Here is an 18,890-nt window from a genome sequence, read left to right as displayed (position 1 = left end):
GATGTAATATTTCATGGTTTGGAAATCAAAGTTTATTCATGTTCAAACACATTATTGTCTATCACATAAATACAAGATACTATTCCTGACAGACCCTAGCCTCTGTACACTGAGGACCCTCAAAAATGGAAGGTAGAAAACGTTTTATTGAGCATCTTCTATGTGTCAAGTACTTTTCTAGCCTTTTTACATATGCTTAGTCATTGACCATTAAAACAAGCTACAAGGTTAGAGACTTTACAGGTGAGAAAACTGAAGATCATTGAGAAGTCACACATATAAAGGGAAAAACAGCTGAGATCCTTACCTAGGTCTTTATGAGTCCATGTTTTACTAACTCTGTTCCAGTACAAGGTCATATATCACTGTTTGTGTCTATAGGAATCATGTTTGCAGAGTTTCAAAAAAGTTGAGACAGTTTTGTCACTATGCTTTTAGGTTATTTCAAGAAATAGTTTAAAATTTAGGACTCTTGTTCTTTCTTGCTCTTTTATAATGCACATGCTCTCTCTCAATCGTGTATCTTCAAGCACATACTTGATAAATGTCAGGTATGCACAATTAACTGCATGTTCTGGATGTAGAGCTTGATAGTACATGTACTTTCTTCTGATAATTTACCTTATTTACCCTGGGCTAAAATTTTTTCTCTTTCCCAGTATAGATAAAGCCTGTCTTCTCATAGAAGACCCCATAAACATCCTTTAGCATACCTCAATATATATGTTCCAGCTGTAAACATGTGAGAGCGTGGGGCACAGAGCAAGGGTGAGAAAAAGTTGGATTTTGCAACTAGTCATTATTGCACTTATCCACTGATGTGCTCCCAAAAAAAAACAAGTTCAGGTAGTGCTCCATATTCTTTCTACCCACACTCCCCCGGAGAGTCACAATTAAAGACTCTTATAAATCCCATCATTAAGAAACTATCTTCTGTGTATCTTGATTTAATTAAGTCCTATCCAAACTTATTTGACCCTTTTTTTCATGGAGCACCAATTAACATTATCTCAGCACACTCATGTACAACAAACAGTTCTTTGGGAAAGCTGGTATTATGCAACCTCTGAAGAAACTGAGACTCAGGAAGATTATACAGTTTGCCTATGGTCACCAAACTGGTTGGACACATAATCTGGACTAGAAGCCTGGTCACCTGACTTTTCACGGTAATACTGCCTCTCCTTCTAACCAGAAATCCTAATCCATATAATTGTATTGAGAAACAAGAATGGTTTATTATCTTAATTATCTCTAGTATTTCAAAATCCTTTGGAAAGATGAAGTATTGAATAGTCAGATCACCTTGGTTACAGGGAAATTCCTTAGTGGTTGGCTTTTGCTGTGTGGTAACTGTTGTAGTGAAATCAGTAAATTTAGGAGGACATTTTGATCTGGTCCTTGACTATGATAAGGAGAGACTTTAATAAAACTATTCTGAAGGAAAAACAAAGGACTAAAAAACTCCTCTATCTTACTAATTTATTTATTTACTTGCTCTTTCCAAAATGAGTTTCAAGTAATTTACATGAAGATGTGCAATTCAAATGGATTAAAAAAGAAAGAAAAGATAGAATAATCAGATAAAGGAAAATAAAACCAAAAGTAAGATTAACATTTTGACAACAGACAATCCAGCACACCCACCAAATGCATGTACAGGATTCTGTACATTTGCTCAAGATGGACCACAAAATTTGTTCTATGCTTCTCTTGGACTAAAATAATTGTCTCTAAGTTTCACTGTCTGTAACATCAGATAAAGGCCAGTCCCTCAAAAGGTGGGATTTTTCAAGCACTGAGACCTTCCAGCAATGTTTCCTATGGTTGGGTTCCCCTTCAAGAGGAAATTGTGTAATATGGTAAATACTATCCCCAAGGATATTTAATAGCTGTAATAGCAAAAGCAAGTCATGTATAACAGCTTATAGTTTTATATAACTCAAAGTCCTAAAGCCAAATTTAGTAAAAGCATCTCTGCAAATTTAGTAAAAGCATCTCTGCAAATTTAGTAAAAGCATCTCTGCAAAGACCCAAATAATATATTTTTTGGTAGTCCAGGTTAAAGGATAGATTTTATAGTAACTAGAGAAATACATGAACTATATATTCTTTCTTGAAATTGTTTTTTACCACCAAATTTTTAGTAAGTACAGGTTTCAGCTAAGATTTTTGACTCCCAAGTCTTTTAATCAGTATTTGCAAATATTTGTTAACCTCTTTCTATGTGCAAATCACTAAATGAGGTTCTATGGCTACTATATTGTATGCGACATAGCCCCTGCCCTCAGGGAGGTCACTGTCTAATACAGGAGGGTAGATGAATACAAAATAACTATAGGAGAAGATACTATGTGTCATAAAACCATTAAAATAGCACAGAGTGTTGAAAATATTTGGGTGAGGATGATCTCTGATGAGGAAGGCAAAAAGAAATTCACAGAGGGAAGAGGCTTTAAAAGACTGATGTGACTTTTATGGTTAAAGATGTAGTATAAGAACATTTTGGATGGAGTCATGAGTAAACGGATGGTTGAATGAATGGAAAAGGGTAGGCATGGGCTGGGTAATATGAATAAAAAGAGAAAGGTACAAGGTTTTTTTGTGGGTTTTTTTTTTTTAAGATTTTATTTATTCATTTGACAGACAGAGATCACAAGTAGGCAGAGAGGCAGGCAGAGAGAGAAGAAGGGAAGCAGGCTCCCCGCCAAGCAGAGAGCCTTGCTCCCAGGACCCCAAAATCTCGGCTTGAGCTGAAGGCAGAGGCTTTGACCCACCGAGCCACCCTGGCATCCCAGGTACAAGGTTTCTTCAGGGAATAACAAATGGCCAATTATAGAACCCTGTCTAATAATTAGATAATGTTAAAATGGCCAAGTTTTAGGGACTCATGGGTGAGAAAGAATAGGCACAAAGCTATTCCCTTTTGTTACTGGTTCCCTCAAAAAGAAAAGAAGAAGGTTACATGTTTGCCTATCTGGAAAAAGTTTTTCTCTCGGTGCCTCCTCAAATAGATAATGCTAAATAATTTTAAAATACCATTAAATGAGAGAAAAAAGAGCGTGGAATTAGAAGCCTTGGTACTTCCCTTTAGTTTTCTGATTTAATCTTCATAGCCATCCTATAAAACTCACTTAAGATAGTATCATCACATCACAGCAGGACTAAAAATACTATTCTAAAATTCTTACCTAACATTTGCCTAGTAAAAGCAGAATCAGAACTCCCACTGGCATTCTTTCTACCTGTTATCCCAGATGAAGATGAAGGTGGGAACATGAATAGGTTATTAAAGTGAAAAACTGCTCCTTATAATTTGTGTTTTTATATTATATAAGTGACTTCATGTCACACCAGATAACACCACTACATGATCCATAAAGGTAGTCATCCCTGTTGTCATCAATCATCACCATTCCTAGCTATTAATTAATATGTGCTAAACTCTGTGCTGAGCACTTTACAGACATTATCTTATTGAATCTCTACAACTACATAATAAGGTAGGTGCCAATACATGAATATACCTTATTATAACTATAAAGACCATATATCCAAAATTTCTTAGATAGTTTCAATTTGGAATATTCTTTTGTTGTCTACATAAACCATTAAAACAGTACTAGAAATTCTAGTTTCATGGTATCCAGTACCAATCTACGGACTGTTCTTCATATCCCAGAAGCAGTCCAAAAGTCATATATGTGAATTTTGGTTATGACTATTTGCCTTGATTTCCTTTATTCAGCAGTGAGGCTATTTGTTATAAGCGATCCATTACTCTCTAGATAGATGATTCGTTGCCAGTAGTAGAGAATGGTTGTAGAATTGGGTCAGACCAACAGTTCTCATATAGGATCTATTCTTCTCCTTTGATGATCACTTCAGTATCATGACTTTAAATAAGGTCTGTACATTGGGCTCCCGAGTTTATATCTCCAGCTCCTCCCTTTCCTTGAACTCCAAACTTGACTATCTAATTGCTAGCTCTTCATCTCCACTTAAATGTCTGATAGCACAAAACTTAACATGTCTTAAATTGAACAACTGATCTTACCCTCCCCACCCAAACTTGCTCCTCCAGCAGCCTTCCTTATCTTAGTAAGTGGAAAATCTTCTAGTTGTTTGAACCAAAAACCTTGGAATTATCCTTGACTTCTCTCTTTTATATCCATATTTAATGGGCAAATCCTATTAGTTTTACCTTCAAAATACATGCACAACTCAGATGCTACTGACTAACTCCACCATTACCACCCTCATGGAAGCCACCATTAACTCTTACTCGGATTGCTTTAGTAGTCTCCCAGCTTAACTCGATGCCTCCATTTTTGCTTTCCCTCTACGTCCTTTAGTAAGTCCTTTTTAAAAACAATTGGCACATCATGTCACTTCAAAAACCCACAATAACAAAATAAAAGATATAATCTTTGCAATGATTCTAATCAACATCTGTAAGATTTTTTTTAAAAAAATGAGGAGCCTTAGAGAGGGCATGTGATGTGATGAGCACTGGGTATTATATGCAACGAATAAATCATTGAATACTACATCAAAAACTAATGATATACTATATATTGCTATATGTTGGCTGTTGAATTTAAATTCAAAAAAGAAATAGACAAAGTGATTCTAAAATTGATACGAAAAGGCAATAGAACTAGAAAAGCCAAAACAATTTTGAAAAAGAATAAGGTTGGGGGGCGCCTGGGTGGCTCAGTGGGTTAAGCCGCTGCCTTCAGCTCAGGTCATGATCTCAGGGTCCTGGGATCGAGTCCCGCATCGGTCTCTCTGCTCAGCAGGGAGCCTGCTTCCCTCTCTCTCTCTGCCTGCCTCTCCATCTACTTGTGATTTCTCTCTGTCAAATAAATACATAAAATCTTGAAAAAAAAAAAAAAAAAGGAATAAGGTTGGAAGACTACTACCAGAGTTCAAGACAATATATCCAAGACAGTGTGGGAAATGGCAAAAGGATAGACCCATAGTTTAATGAGACAGAATAGTCCAGAATCAATTGCTCATATGTGTGAGAAATAGACTCACACATATGAGCAATTGATTTCAAGAAAGGTACAAAGGCAGTTTGATGAAAAAAGGGTAATCCTTTCAACAAATACTGCTGCAACCTTTGAATATTCATATTAAAAAAAATGTAGAAGTACAAAACAATTAAAGTAAAAATCTCCCAGTCCATTTCTTGCATTGTATGCAAAATCTAACTCAAAATGGATCATAGACCTAAAACTATTAAAGTCCTAGAAGAAAACATAGAAAATCTTCATGAGGGTCACCTGGGTGGCTCAGTGGGTTAAAAAGCCTCTGCCTTCAGCTCAGGTCATGATCCCAGGGTCCTAGGATCGAGTCCCATATGGGGCTCTCTGCTCCGCGGGGAGCCTGTTTCCTCCTCTCTCTCTCTGCCTGCCTCTCTGTCTACTTGTGATCTCTGTCTGTCAAATAAATAAATAAAATCTTTTAAGAAAAGAAAAAAATCTTCATGATCTTGAGTTAAGGCAAGATTTTGTAGATCTGACACCAAAAGCATAATTCATAAAATAACAAGTATCTAAACTACCCTAAATCAAAATTAATAACTTCTATGTTCAAAAGACGCTGTTAAAAAATTGAAAAGACAATCCATAGACTGAGAAAATCATGTATCTACTGTCCAGAATACATAATGAACTGTTAACATTCAATAATAAAACAGATAACCCAAATTTTTTAATGGGAAAAATACTTAAACAAAGACTTCATCGAAGAATAATAAGCATGTGAAAAGATGCTCAACATTATTAGTCATTAGGGAAATGCAAATTAAAACCACAACAGGTACACACCAATTAGATGGCTTTTTGAAAGAAAAAGCTACTGGCAAAGATGAAGAACAACTAGAACTCTTATATATTAATGAGGACAGTCATTAATGATAGCACATATATTTTGGAAAATAATTTGGCACTTTGTTTTAAAGTTAAACATACACATACCATATAACCCAGCAGTCAGACTCCTAGGTATTTACACAGGTGAAATGAAAGTTAACAGTAAAATTTAGGTTCACACAAAAATCTGTTCACAAATGTTTATAGTTGCTTTATTTGTAGTCACCAAAAACTGGAAACAACTCAAGTATCAGCCTAGCTGGAGGAGTAATCAAACTGTTGTTGCTATACAATGGAATACCACTTATCAGTGAGTTAAGAATGAACTACTGATGTAGTTGACAACATGAATGAATTTCTAATGCAATACACTAAATGAAGGAAGCCATTTATATGATATTTATGACTATATTTATATAACATTCTAGAAAAGGTAAAACTGGGGACTGAAAACAGATCGGAAGTTGCCAAGGTCTAGGAATGAGAGAATTGTATGTAGGGGGCAGGAGGGGAGGTGACAGAACTGTTCTTTATCTTGATTGATGATGATGGTTATGTAAATATATCCATTTATGAAAACTCCCAGAACTGTACATTTAGAGGGATGTGTTTTATTTTATATATATTATACCTGAATTTTAAAATGGGGGAAAGAATCATTCTATGGGCAACTCAAAGCCATGTATGATTTACTCACCCTTCTCCTTTGATTGCTCTCTAACCAGCTCCATCCCCCTCTTCTCCTGATCTTTCTGCTCCAAACACAGTGGCTGTCTTGCTCTTCCTCAGTCAAGCCAGACACCAGCGCTTGGCAGTTATTGTGACTTCTGCCTGTAATACTTCTTTCTCTCTGATCTAAATGTCCATGTGACGCTCTCTCTTTTTTAGGCCTTTTCTCGCTGGCCTACATTTTTTTGCTTATTGGGATTTATAGAGTTGCTGGTTTGATTTTGTATCTACAGTGTTCACCGGTATTTTCCTATCATTTAGAACAATGCCTGGCACATAGGAGGTGCTCAGTAAGAATTCGTGGAATTAATAAGTGTTAGCTTTAGCCTATTTCAAACTCTGCTTCAACCAGTGATAAACTGTTATTTGATGGGTACTCATAGAAGCCTAGAAGATAATATGTGCACGTCATGTATGTATGTATTTGTGTATGTGTGTGTATAATTTAAGTCAGTCCTTGATTTTTATTGTAAGAGATTGGTGTGAATATATATTATTTTTCCCGTTTAAAAAAATGTAATTGTGTAGAAACTGTCTTTTCCAGGTGTCTGTCTTTACTACCAGATTTCACTTGAAAGAAGTCCCCATTTCTCATCCCCTCATATGAATGTTTTGAGTATTCGTATTTTTTAGTAAAACAACAAGTCCAAGGTCAATTTTTATTTCCAATATATACTAGGTTTCCTTGCTTTGATACAAACCTAAAATAATGCAAATAAAAAATTATATTTGTTGAGCAAACCTAACTGAAGTTTAACAATGGTGTTTATACTGTGACTGCTATTCAAATGTAGGTGTCCTTTATGTCATTGTTTTATAACAGTGTTTACTTATATGAGGCCTTTGTTTTTAGCCAGTATATTTGAAACTGAGCTACTGATGTATGTTTGTTCTTTTTTGCCAGTCAAACTTGGGTATTCAGATCCCAAGCTTGCCATCTTACCTAATATCTCTTCATTGTTTTCCACATTGGGACCACTGGTGTGGGATATCTGAGGTCTGTTTCCATTCTGGGGAAAAGCCCTAGAGAGTGGGTGCATTGAGGAAGCAGATATTGTCTGCACAATGAGTGTGGTAATGAGCTACTGTTGTTTATTCTTCTGTAGTATAATTGGTTGAGTTCAGACAATAATGTAGCATCTGTTGTTATACTGTGCAGGGAAATGTCAAAATAGAAAGCAAGCAGACAGGTGGATTAAGGGGAGAACAGGAGGAGAAACCAGGAAATATCACATTAAGTTCTGATTTAAAGTAGGAGCAGAGGGATTATAATAATGATAACAACACCAACAACAAATGTCATCTGTTGAGCACAGTATTACATCATGAGGTTCCATTGCTAGGGACTCACTGGGTGCTGGCCATGTGTCATCACTTGCTAAGTATTTTATAAACATTATTGCACTTCTTTTTTTTTTAAGATTTTATTTACTTATTTGACAGAGATCACAAGTAGATGGAGAGGCAGGCAGAGAGAGAGAGAGAGAGAGGGAAGCAGGCTACCTGTTGAGCAGAGAGCCTGATGCGGGACTCGATCCCAGGACCCTGATCATGACCTGAGCTGAAGGCAGCAGCTTAACCCACTGAGCCACCCAGGTGCCCCAACATTATTGCACTTCATACTAAAACCTTTTCGAAAAAGGTATTATCAGCCCTATTTCTTTATATGGGTTAACTGAAGTTCATAAAGATTGTCATATACCTAATAGCCAAGATTTGAACCTCTGTCATAGCCAAAGCCTAATTCCTAGCCATACATCACATTTGATTATTTAAGTTTTTTAAACTGCAGTATTAGAAGTCAGGATAGTGATTAAGGAAGATAATTTTTAGGAAGGGGACAAAAGGACTTCTGAGATGCTTGATCAGGGTGCCACTTAAATAGGTATGTTCACTTCTGAAAATTTATCAAGTTGTACACTGTTGCACACTATCTCTATACAATGCACTTTTTCATATCCATGTTATATTTCAATAAAAACTTTAAAACAATGACAAAATACAAGACTTTGGACAAAAGATAAAGCATTGTACAATATAATAATGATTCAAGTTTTGTTTAAAAAAGCTTAAAATAGATATATTTATATTAAAGTATACACAAAAATTGATGAAGAGTGTGATGATGAAAAAGTTTTAGAAAAAATGGTGGTGATAGTAATATAATATAAATGTAGTAATATAGTATATATACTATAATATAGTATATATTTTTGTGTATTTATATTAATATAAATAAATGGTGGTGATAGTAATACAACATTGTGAACGTACTTAAGGCCACTAAATTGTACACTTAAAAATGGTTAAAAAAATCAATAGATGTAAACACTCAAGTGATAGCTGTGGCTATCTCTTGATGGTGAATATGGAAATTAATTTTTTTTAAGATTTTATTTATTTATTTGAGATAGAGAGAGAGCATGAGAAGGTGGAGGGGCAGAGGGAGAGGCAGAAGCAGACTCCCCACTGAGTGGGGAGCCTGATGCAGGGCTCAATCCAGGACCTTGGGATCATGACCTGAACCAAAGGCACACACTTAACCATCTGAGCCACCCAGGCGCCCCTGAATATGGAAATTAATTGTAATGCTTTCCTTTTTTTTTTTTAATTTTTTTAAATTAATTTATTTTTTTCAGTGTAACAGTATTCATTGTTTTTGCATCACACCCAATGCTCCATGCAATCCGTGCCCTCTCTAATACCCACCACCTGGTTCCCCCAACATCCCACCCCCCGCCCCTTCAAAACCCTCAGATTGTTTTTCAGAGTACATAGTCTCTCATGGTTCACCTCCCCTTCCAATTTCCCTCAACTCCCTTCTCCTCTCCATCTCCCCTTGTCCTCCATGCTATTTGTTATGCTCCACAAATAAGTGAAACCATATGATAATTGACTCTCTCTGCTTGACTTATTTCACTCAGCATAATCTTTTCCAGTCCAGTCCATGTTGCTAGAAAAGTTGGGTATTCATCCTTTCTGATGGAGGCATAATACTCCATAGTGTATATGGGCCACATCTTCCTTATCCATTCGTCCGTTGAAGGGCATCTTGGTTCTTTCCACAGTTTGACAACCGTGGCCATTGCTGCTATAAACATTGGGGTACATATGGCCCTTCTTTTCACTACATCTGTATCTTTGAGGTAAATACCCAGTAGTGCAATTGCAGGATCATAGGGAAGCTCTATTTTTAATTTCTTGAGGAATCTCCACACTGTTCTCCAAAGTGGCTGCACCAACTTGCATTCCCACGAACAGTGTAGGAGGGTTCCCCTTTCTCCACATCCTCTCCAACACATGTTTCCTGTCTTGTAATGCTTTTCTTCTTTATTTTTGCAATGATTATATACATTATTTTTATAATCAGGAAAAATATTTTTTAATCTCAAAGACATAGTATTTTTTAAGGTTTTATTTTAATTCCATTTAACCTATAGTATTATATTAGTTTCAAATGTACAATATAGTGATCCAGTGATTCCATACATCACCCAGTGCTCATCCTGATAAGAGCACTCCTTAATCCCCATCACCTATTTCACTCATCCCCTAGCACCTCCTCCCTGGTAACCATCAGTTTGTTCTCAATCATTACAAGTCTGTTTCTTGGTTTGTATCTTTCTCTCTCTCATTTTTCTCCTTTGCTCATTGGTTTTATTTCTTAAACTCCACAAATGTGTGAAACTATATTGTATTTGTCTTTCTCTGACTGACTTAATTCACTTAGCATTATACTGTATAGCTCCATTCATGTTGTTGCAAATGGCAGGATTTCATTCTTTTTTATGGCTGAATAATATTCCATTGTATATACCACCTCTTCTTTATCCATTCTTCAATTGATGGATACATGGACTACTTCCATATCTTGGCTATTGTAAATAGTGCTTCTGTATAAACATGGGGGTAGGGTGCCTGGGTGGCTCAGCTGGTTAAGTGTCTGTGTTGAGCTCTACTCATGATCCCAAGGTCCTGGGATCAAGCCCTGTGTCAGGCTATGCTCAGCAGTAAGCCTGATTCTCCCTCTCCTTCTGCTGCTTCCCCTACTTGTGCTCTCACTCTCTGTCTAATAAATAAATAAAATATTTAAACTAAATAAATCAACATAGGGGTATATGTATCTCTTTGATTTAGTGTTTTTGTATTCTTTGGGTAAATACCCAGTAGTGCAATTGCTGGATTGTAGGGTAGTTCTGTTTTTAACTTTATGAGGAGCCGCCATACTGTTTTCCAGAGTGGCTGCATCAGTTTATATTCCCACCCAGCAGTGCAAGAGGGTTCCTTTTTTCCACATCCTTGCCAGTACCTGTTGTTTCTTGTGTTATTGATTTTAGCCATTTTGACAGATATAAGGTAATATCTCATTGTAATTTTGATTTGTATTTTCCTAATGGTAAGTGATAATAAGCATCTTTTCATGTGTCGGCCATCAAAGACATACTTTTAAAGAACCATGGTGTTAAAAAATAGTCAAATGAAGGGTGCCTGCTCAGTTGGTACAGTCTTTTAAGCGTCCAGCTCTTAGTTTCAGCTCAGGTCTTAATGTCAGAGTCAGGAGATTGAGCCCTGCACCCAATTCCACACTGAGCATGGAATCTGCTTGAGATTCTCTCTCCCTTGCGCTCTGCCCCTCCCGCTCACATGCTCTCCCTCTCTCTCTCTCTCTCTCTCTCTCTCAAATAAATAACTCTTTGAAAAAAAATAGTCAAATGATACCACTTAATAGTTTTGAAAATGTACACAACTCTAATCCACAGAGGTTGTTTATCCCTACAAGCAACTCTTGGTTAGCCCTTAAAGGACATGTAAGTAGAAAATTAATCTGAAAGTTGATGCTGGAGAAAGTCAAACCTCAGAGAAAGGAGTGATTAGTTCTTGGTTACTAGAGATAGAGCCCATGAGAATCAGATTCTTTTAACCTTTATTTAGCACCAGCTGTGTGCTTATCACTGTACTGAACATTTCTGCATGTAATTTCAGTTAAGATTTTAGTTTATTCCTTCTCTTATCAAATACATATTGAGTATCTATTTTGTGCTATGCATTACTCTTGGAATAAGAAGACATGTTTCCAGTCTTCCCGAGGCTACAAGCTAGTGGGAAAGCCAGACATTAAATAACCATGTACAGTGTAGAGAGTGCTGTAATAGACATAGTACAACTGGAATTTAATTTTGATAAACACAGGCTTATCTATTCATTGGGTTATAAATATATGACAGTGCTACTAAAATAGTTTAATATTTGAAAATATTCATCTGAAACTCATTGCTGACCAAAACACCAATATTAGATAAATTTCTACTCATGCTATCCAAGGAAGAAAGGAGGGAAGGGCAAAAATAACTAGTTTAACTTCCTATTATTCTGATTTTTGGATTAAATTTCTTATGTCACCATTTCTTGGCCTCAACTTCCCCATATAAAAATGAGATTATAGGACTATTTAACCAGTGCAACCCCAAGCAAGCATTCACTGAAGCCTATTATGTATCACACACTACACTGGAAACTTCACATATGTCATATATGTGATTCCCATCTTTTATAGTTCCCTAAGTAGGTGGTATTATCCATGCCTCAAGAAGGAAAATTACTTGAGAGTCATAGCTTTTACTATACACTGCAGAAATTCTTAGTGGGTTGTTTTTTTTTTTGTTTTTTTTTTTTTTTTTACAAATACTTAAGTATTACAGCCAACCAAATTATCCTGAATGACATAGAGTTACTTTCTTATTGGTACTGTTGTCTGAGCAAACATTGTTTCTCTGTTTATTTTAAATACATTTAAGGGGATAAGGGGGCAGAGGAAGAAGCAGACTCCCCACTGAGCAGGGAGCCCAATGTGGGGTCCGATCCCAGTACCCTGGGATCATGACCTGAGCCAAAGGCAGATGCTTAACTAACTGAGCCACCCAGGCGTCTCTAATTATTTTCTTCTAAGCTTTTTTCCCCACCTATTTTTTTTGTTAAGACTTATTTATTTTGCAGACAGAGATTGCAAGTAGGCAGAGAGGCAAGCAGAGAGGAGGAAGCAGGTTCCCTGCGGAGCAGAGAGCCCGATGTGGGGCTCAATCCCAGGACCCTGGGATCATGACTCGAGCCAAAGGCAGAGGCTTTAACCCACTGAGCCACCCAGATGCCCCTCCCTACCTCTTTTATTGTTTTTTTCCCCCTAGTTTTTTAGTCTGATTCTTCGTTTCCCTCCCCACCAAAGTAAGGTCTACACCCAATGTGGGGCTTGAATTCATGACCCTGAGATCAAGGGTCACATGCTCTACTGACTGAGCCTGTTCTTGTTTGTTCTTTTCCAATAATATAAGAATTTTAAAGCTATGAATTTCCTCTAAACACTGCTTTGGGTGAACCCATGATTTTCAACATGATGTGTTTCAATAATCATTGTTTTCTAGATATTCTGTATCCTTTATTTATAGTTCCCCTTGGCCCAAGAATTGTTTAGTATAATTTCTTAAATATTTTTCCCCCAGTTGGAAGAGTGATACCAACTTTGAAAATTGCTGTTAAGGATTTAGAAAACAGAAATCCCAATTTCTCTCACTCATGTTACATGATTATAATAGTTGTAGATTTGGATGCGTGGGTGGTTCAGTCATTTAAGCCTCCAACTCTTGATTTCAGCTCAAGTCGTGATCTCAGAGTCATGGGATCAAGCCCCATATCGGGTTCTGTGCTCAGCACAGAGTCTGCTTGTCCCTCTCCCTCTGCTTATGCTTGTTCTCTCTCTGCTTATGCTTGTTCTCTCTCTCTTTCTCTTTCTCAAATAACTAAATAAATTTTAAAAAATAGTTGTAGATCAACTGAGGGAATATTTTGTTTTTCTGTTGATGACAAATTGGGAACATGAAAATGTCAAAGTAACCAGGCAAGAATATAACTGAGAATGAGCATGCCAATATCAGACTTACTTACCTAAGGAGCCTCTTGAGGTACTGGAAACAAAAAGGTTTTCATGAGTTTCTGCCATAGATTCCTACATCAGAGACCTTCTAACTTCCAGTGGTGTATTTAATGGAATGTATCATGAATGTGAAATTATGCAATATTATAGGTCGAGAACTAGGAAACCTGGGTTCAAGCCCAACTCTAGCCATGAGATCTCTCAACAGTATACTCCACCTATTTGAGGTATTCTTACCTGTGAAATGAAGGTTTGGGCCATCTCTAGATCCAGAAATCTGGATTTGACCAAATCCCATAGCAAGTTAGTGACAAGGCTGGAACTAGGACTATGTTCTCCTACCTCCAATAAACCTGATATTTTAATTTCTCTCCATTCCATTCCACCACTTCCTTTTATTGTAGCAACATATATATCTATAACAGAAATTTGCCTTTGTAACTATTTTTAAGTGTACAATTCAGGGGCATTAATTATATTCATAATGTCATGCAGCCATCACCACGATTTCCAAAGTTTTTCATCACCCCAAGTGAATCTCTCCACTCCATTTTGATGTTAATAAAATATTTAGTATTCTACAAACTCTTTAGTTATTTTGACTTGGAAAATGTATGTTTTTCAAATACATTATTTACATGTCTGTCTTTTGTAAAGGTTTCTAATAGCCTTAATTCATACACTAGAAAGGAAGCAGTTGGGTATTTGATACCTCTTTCCTAAATCACAAACAACTGAGCGCTTCAGTAAAAACAAATTACATTTCTTTCCTATATGATTATCTATCATTTTAATAATACATGTCATCAAGGTGGGACTTATTTTAATTAATTGCTTATTGAGCTAATATTAAGAATATGAAAAACATGATTCTATTATCAAGCATCAGGCTCGGTTAATAAATGGACTCGATGAGCTAATACAAAGCAGCAGCTTTCTTCTTGGCTCTCCCTGCCCCCACTTCCCACAGTCCTATCATACACTTTGACACCTGGTTTTTGCCTTCTTTAGGCCATCCGGCTCTCCTTAGAGCAGGCCCTGCCTCCAGAGCCAAAGGAAGAAAATGCTGAACCCGTGAGCAAACTGCGGATTCGGACCCCCAGTGGAGAGTTCCTTGAGCGGCGGTTCCTGGCCAGCAATAAGCTCCAGATTGTCTTTGATTTTGTAGCTTCCAAAGGATATCCATGGGATGAGTTCAAGTTGCTGAGTACCTTTCCTAGAAGAGACGTAAGTTCATATGCCGGTTTTAGGAAATGTGTCCAGTGGGAGATATCCCATTATTAGGGCTGGACAACGTAGCCCAAGAAAATTCCCATGGTACAGCCTACTACAAGACCACACACCTAGGAGTATTTTGTTTTGCACACCATTCTCTCCTCGGCCTTCAGAGAAGGTATGTACCCAGGCCGACAGACTTGTGCCCAGGAGCCTATAGAAGAAATTAGGTTCTAGGTCTTTCTTTCTTCCTAGCTGTTTCCCCTATTCCAGCATCCATATAAGCTCTCCCAAGATCTCATCTCTATACACCTCAGAGTAGATCTGAGAATTATGTGCTTAACAGCTTAACAGTTCAGTTAGGGTCAGTGATTACTAAGTCATGCTAAACCAAGAGTATTTTGTGATTTTATAGTTCTTACTATCCTGGAAAGTCATAGAGGGTGACCTATATTCACTGTATTTCTGTATTTCAGCAAGGTATTTGATGGTCTCTAATAGTGTCCTGTGGGGCAAAGTAGAAAGATGTAAATCTATAGTTAGGTGGTTTCATTGCTGATTAAATGATGGTATCCAAAAAGTGTTGACTAAGTGATTATCCTCTCCCTAGAGGAAACCAAGAGGTTCTGTATTTAATCCTTTATTACTCACCATGCTTATTGGATCTTATATGAAGACTTTATCAGATTTATGGATTATGAAAAATAAGATTCATGAAAACCTTAAAGTACTGAAACAATAAACAAAAATGAACCTATAGGAATTTTACAGAAATATTTAGAGATAGAAAGAGAGAGATTCCCATATTAGATTTAGAGAATTACTCACATTTGGGATGGAAAGACCACGCATTATCAGAGGTTATGTTTGAATTGAGCTGAAAATACATTATTGTGTTGTGGCTGCTAACAAAACAGGTATAATCCCAACAAGAAGATAACTTAATGGTCCTATTCAACTATGTACTAAGATAAATTTGCCCACAAAGAGGCCTTAGACTCCATGCTAACACCTGAAGAAAAGAAGAGTGTGTCCACAGCAGGGCTAATGGGAAGATGAGGGAACTGGGAATCATATCATTTGAAGAACATTTCCTCTAAAGATGGAAAAGCCATGGGAGACTTGATTGTTGTCTTCAGCTACTTGAAGGCCTTCCATGAAAAAGAGGGATCTTACTTTGTGAGTTTCTAAGGATAGAGAACTGAGACCAATGATTTGAAAGTTACAGGAGGCAATTTTGGCCCAATATAAGAAAGTATTTTCTAAGGAGGGAATGAATATCTTGTGTTGTGAAGTAGTGGTTTTCCTGTCATTGGACATAACCAGCAACTACTAAATGATCCCTTTTCAGCAATATGGGACTTATATGGAGAAGGATTCATTCCCAGTGTTCCTACTTTCAGAGGGATGGAGCTTAGACTAGCTTACCTCTAAGATACACAGTAAATATTAATATTCTGTGATTCCATTTTGATCTAATAATTATGAGATCTACTAACTTAGACTTCATCTAAAACACAAAACCAAGAATTTGATTAAGGTTCATCTTAGTCCCTCACAGTGGCTGTCAGATTTGCAGAGCAGAGACAGAAACCGGCAGTATATGTCTAGCCCTACCACTCAGCCATAAAATTCCTAGGTGGGATGAGGTTCCTACTACTTATGTCTAAGCCAAGGAAACTAGAATGGACCAGAGGTGCTGCCATTGGCTCCTCTCTCGCTAGCCCCACCTACTGCACCAAGCTCTTCCTCTTTGTTCATATATAACACACAGAGACATGTCCAGGGAACACAGGTGTGTACATGCTTTGTGTACTGCATAGCCAGGTAAGAAACTAATTCTGACACTGAAGTTAAACTATAAATGTATAACTACTTAGCAAAGAGCACCAACAAAGGTTTCAATATCACCCTGGTTCTCCTACTTACTGTTCTGTGATGAATCTATGATGAACATCTCTCTTAAAGAACTTATAAAATTTAGGAGCTAACTTAGTTAACTTAGTCTCTCCCAATCCTTGGTTTGTTTGTTTGTTAAATTTAAGTATAATTAACATATAACTTTATATTGGTTTCAAGTGTACAACCTAATTCAATATTTGTGAACACTGCAAAATGATTGCTACAATAAGTCTAGCTAATATCCTTTTGTCATATGTAGTTATAAATTTTTTTTCTCTTGTGAAAAAAAATCAGAAGTTCTTGAGAACTTCTAAGATCACAACCCTTGGTTTTAAGGCTCTCTCACTCGGCTTCTGGGCCTTTCATTTGGAAATGAAAGTACTAGAAGTGATGGAATCTAAGGGACTTTGTTGGCTTTTATAATTAAACTTCATTTTCTTTTAAATTAATTTTTAAACCTGATTACTGGAGGTAGGGTGAGGGGAACAAGCTCTAAAGAAGCTGGATTTTATGGTCAGTATTAATGATCTCTTCCCACAAGATAGAAATGTAGGCTATAAGTTGCTGCCACAAATAAATAAGGGAACTGTGAAGTGAAATGCAGAAGGCTCTTGGGCCTGCTTCCTGCCCACCTAAAGTTCTACCGACCCAACACTCAGCCTTTTCAGTGCAGACTGTGTTCACTGTGAATTTGCCCTCAATGGAGGGTCAGTGACCTAGTCTTAGAGAAAATGCACTCTTGATTTAAATCTCAATCATTCACCCTTTACTCTGCTGAAGAACACTATTCAATCCAGTTAACAGTCTCTTCTCCAAGTGTCCCTTTCATCCCTATCCTGTTTCTACTTTAAGGCCAGTTTAGATCATGTTTGTCCCAGTTTCCCAGAGGAAAAGTCTAACCAGAGGCTTGATTCTCTAGGAAGAATCAAAAGCTTCCTGATATCCATTATAGATCCATTTTATGGTCCTTGGTTAACCTGATTTTATCTGCACTGAGTTATTTTTCTAAAGTCCCATTCTGATCATTCCCTTTCTTGTTTAAAAACTCGTAATAGTTCCTTATAACCTTAGGATAAGGATAGACCGCTGAGAATGTTTTCAAAAACTCTTCACAATCTGATCTATACCTCCCTTTCCCACTTTAAGTTCTGCCTCTCATTACATATTTCTATCACCAGGAGAAAAGAGATTGTTCACTATTCATGGAAGACACAAGAGACTCTCATGCCTCTGTGCTCTGGAACTGTGTTCTCTCATCCTTGAATATCCACCCTCCCCACTTTTCCTGGCCTGTTTGACCTCATCTTTTAATGACTAGCTCAAATGTCATCCTCTTTCAGAAGCCCTCCCCTTCTCCCAAGCTCCTCACCTAAGTACCCATTGCAGTTTGTATATTCCTCTCTCATAGCAGTCCTGTTCTAAATTTTTTTTACAAAGGCTGGCCATATCATGTTCATGTCTACCTCCCCTGAAGTTCCCAGCATGGTACCTCACACATAAGCATTTAGTTACTGTTTTCAAATGGTAATGCTCTCCAGTCTGACCTAAATCCCTGATTCCAGAGTGACCTAGGGAAACTGTTCCAAATGAGGAAAGAAGCCCTAGGCCCACCCAGATTCTAGACCCAGACCTAAAGCCCACCCAGGATTCCTTAGACCTCCTAGAGCCAGGGGTAGGGTGAGAGTTAATGGCCCTTCATCCTTGTCTGAATACTCTTTCAAGTCAAATGACTAGTGTTTTTGCAAGGCTATTCTGTAACAGCCATCTGTGTCTGCAAGGATTAGGATCTAATTTGCAAAAGTCATCTTAAATTACAACCAAACTAAAGACTGTTAAAAGGCACATCTTAAGACCTTGCCTCTTTAATAACAAATAACAAGACTTAACTCCGGGAGTCTTATTGTGTCTTCAACCTTTTCTCAAAGCAGAGACTGATTTCTCAGCATAGGACATAGTAAACATTCTTCTGCACCCCCACCCCCAATCAAAACAATACTTCATGTTAAGATTTTCCAGCTGTCCAACTATTTACTAAATGTCTGTTGGGTATACCACTGAACTGAGCACTGTAGGATGACCAGAATAGAAGCAGACACAGACCTTCCTCAGAAAAGCTGATTGTCAAGGTGCTGGGAACATTGAGTTACTTGATTTTTGTTGTTTTGCTGTCTGTTTTGCTAATAACAGTTACCAAGAGAAGTAATGTTCACTACCAGAGCTTTGGCCATTTTTTGAAG

The 18,890-nt window shown here is 37.2% G+C and overlaps 1 protein-coding gene across 1 annotated transcript in view; it reads left to right on the top strand.

The window, feature by feature from the left end:
- Positions 1-18,890, top strand: part of FAF1 (Fas associated factor 1) — a 492,920-nt gene that overhangs the window by 436,191 nt on the left and 37,839 nt on the right. The window contains exon 18 of the mRNA XM_059136657.1: positions 14,548-14,763. Within this exon, the coding sequence (XP_058992640.1) occupies positions 14,548-14,763 (216 nt within the window). The remainder of the gene's footprint in view (positions 1-14,547; positions 14,764-18,890) is intronic.

This window comes from Mustela lutreola, chromosome 10, assembly GCF_030435805.1.
Source record: "Mustela lutreola isolate mMusLut2 chromosome 10, mMusLut2.pri, whole genome shotgun sequence".
In the NCBI taxonomy this organism is placed as follows: domain Eukaryota; kingdom Metazoa; phylum Chordata; class Mammalia; order Carnivora; family Mustelidae; genus Mustela; species Mustela lutreola.
This window is presented reverse-complemented; position numbering and strand designations above follow the sequence as displayed.